Source organism: Dromiciops gliroides, chromosome 3, assembly GCF_019393635.1.
Source record: "Dromiciops gliroides isolate mDroGli1 chromosome 3, mDroGli1.pri, whole genome shotgun sequence".
Taxonomy (NCBI): Eukaryota; Metazoa; Chordata; class Mammalia; order Microbiotheria; family Microbiotheriidae; genus Dromiciops; species Dromiciops gliroides.
The window spans coordinates 214289626-214292266 of NC_057863.1; the positions used below are offsets into that span (position 1 = coordinate 214289626).

General features: G+C 48.5%; 1 protein-coding gene across 1 annotated transcript; it reads right to left on the reverse strand.

Annotated features, from left to right (window-relative positions):
- Positions 1 to 973: 973 nt before the first annotated feature.
- LOC122750551 (3-hydroxyacyl-CoA dehydrogenase type-2-like) lies at positions 974 to 1765 on the reverse strand. Its single transcript, XM_043997299.1, has one exon. The coding sequence runs from the start codon at positions 1763 to 1765 to the stop codon at positions 974 to 976; it is 792 nt and encodes a 263-aa protein (XP_043853234.1).
- Positions 1766 to 2641: the final 876 nt, after the last annotated feature.

Sequence of the window (2641 nt, forward strand, 5' to 3'; positions counted from 1 at the left end):
CAGATATTTCTTTAAAACTTCAAGGATCCATGTTTTCATTGATGTGGATATTCACAACCTTTCTGCACTTTAGTAAGTGGTTTTCATGAGTTGTCATGGCTCAAGATGTCTAGACCTGATGTCTAACCTACTGATGACAAGTCTCTACTTAACTAGGTTGTTCCTTACATGACAGACATGCAGTCCTTTGCCAGCCCATACTCAAAGCCTTTCCATCTTGCTAGGGACAGCCAGGGCTTATCATTTACCGACATAGTACATGAATGAATGAATAAAGGGATGAAAAGAACAAATGAGTGTAAAAGCATGACAGAATGCTAGGGATCTTGGAGGTCCTAGGTTCCTGGGCTATTCTGGTCTGAATTCTGCTATTCTGGGGTGGCCATTGCTGCTTCATGGGCTTCCAAGTTCTCCCCCTTGTGACTTACTGACTATTGTATGGATTACTAATCTCCTTGGAGCTTTGTAGAAGTGGGAAAGAGAGAGAAGATCCACTTTTGCCATTTCTGAACCCAGAGTCCTACAATTGACAAGTGTTTCTGGTCTGTTTGTGTCTCTGACGTTTATGTCATATCAGGAAACTTCTGCCTTGTTTGCTGGCACTGTTACTGGCTTTGTTGGGGGGAGGGGGGAGGATCTGTTCTATTGCTCATTTCTAGAGTGGGCAAAATCATTTGCGTCTCATATTTCTTTATCATTAATTGGCATGGTGCAAATTTCAAGGTTTTGCTATAAAAGGTATTGTAGAGTAGGTGGTCTAGTTCCATTTTGGCAGCATCTTATCTAAAAGCGACCCTTGGACTCTTTTTTTTTTTTCACTAGCACATGCTCCTCCTCAGCCCTGCTGGCCCACAGAGCCCAGAGAAACCACTTTTATTAGGCACCAGAGGTTAAGGCATAGAAGGCAGAGGCCCTAGTGCCCCTGTTACCAGAGGGAGACCAGGGCAGGTGCCCAAAGCCTAGGCCTCCAGCATCAGGGCTGCATGCGGATACCTCCATCTAGACGGATCACTTCACCAGTGAGCAGGGAGTTTTCCACCACAGCCTGCACAAGGTGGGTATATTCTGCTGGATCACCCAGACGGCTAGGGAAGGGCACTTGGCGGGCGAGGAAGGAGCGGACCTTTTCGGGGAGTCCCAACAAGAGGGGTGTCTCAAACAGACCTGGAGCAATGGTGACCACCCGGATCCCCAAGGGGGCCGGGTCCCGGGCTGCAGGCAGGGTCATCGCCACAATGGCCCCCTTGGATGCAGAATATGCAATTTGTCCAACCTGGCCCTCAAAGGCAGCCACACTGGCTGTGTTGATGATAACGCCCCGGTGCCCGCCCTCATCTGGCTCATTCTTCCCCATCTCCACTGCAGCAAGGCGGATCATGTTGAAGGTGCCAATTAGGTTTACCTGGATCACCTTCTGGAAGGACTCCAGGGAGTGCACCTGATCCTGCTTGAAGTTGTAAGTCTTAGAGGCCAGAGCTATACCAGCACAATTAACGGCAAGGTCCACCCGGCCGAACTTCTCCCTGGCCAAGGTCAGGGCCCCCTGTATATCTGCTTCAGAGGTTACATCGGCGGGGGCAAAGGCACAGGAAGGCCCCAGCTCCTCGGCCAGCGCTTCGCCCGATGATTTCGGCAAGTCCACGATGACAGCCCGGGCCCCTAGCTTAACCAGTCTTCTGATCGTGGCCTGGCCCAGCCCTGACGCCCCGCCTGTCACCACGCCTACCATGCCCTGCAGGATACGGAAACCTCGTGTTGCCGCCATCTTCATCTGGCCGCCAGCGCTCCGAACCCCGGGCAACGAATGGGAAGAGGCGTGGCTGAGCGCCCGCGGCTGATTGGTCCAGACACAGGGCCGACCCTTGGACTCTTAAAGGCTATTCCAGCAAAATCCGAGATCCAGTAGGTTTTACGAACTAATCTGGCAAGGCTTGGACCAATGAAATAGAACCATAGCCTTAGAGCTGAAGGGACCTCAGAGGCCATCTAATTCAATACTCTCCTTTTACAGATGAGAAAACAAGATCCAAGGAGGTTCAAATGTCACAACGGTCTTAAGCATGAGTGGCAGGATTTGAACCTAGGTCCTCTGACTCCAGAATAGACAGTCTGTCATTGAAAAGCCAACCCTAAGTAATTGGGAATAGGATTCATCACCAAAAAGTTAGTCAGCAAATGATTTTATTCTTGTTCTTGTTCGTTATTGCCATGGCAGGTAGCAACAGTGGAAGAAGTCCAGGGAAGGGGAAAGGGACTGATTTTTTCAAAGTATCTAAGCCTTTTCTTTTGGTCTAATGTTACTAGATTTCTATCAAGCACTAAAAATTTCAGTCAGTCGGTCAGTCAGTAAGCATTTATTAAACACCTACTATGTATTAGGCTCTATACTAAGCATTAAGGATATGAAGAAAAGCAAACAACTAAAGATGTCTCTACCCTCAAAGAGCTCACCGTGAGAGAGATGGGGTGTGAAGGCCCTGAGTGGCAATATGGATACTGAAAATGATCCCAAACTTTTTTTTCAATGCAATTTTTGTTTTTGGTGAGGCAATTTGGGTTAAGTAATTTGCCCAGGTTCACAGAGCTAGTAAGTGTTAAGTATCTGAGACCAGATTTGAACTCAGGTCCTCCTGACTCCAGA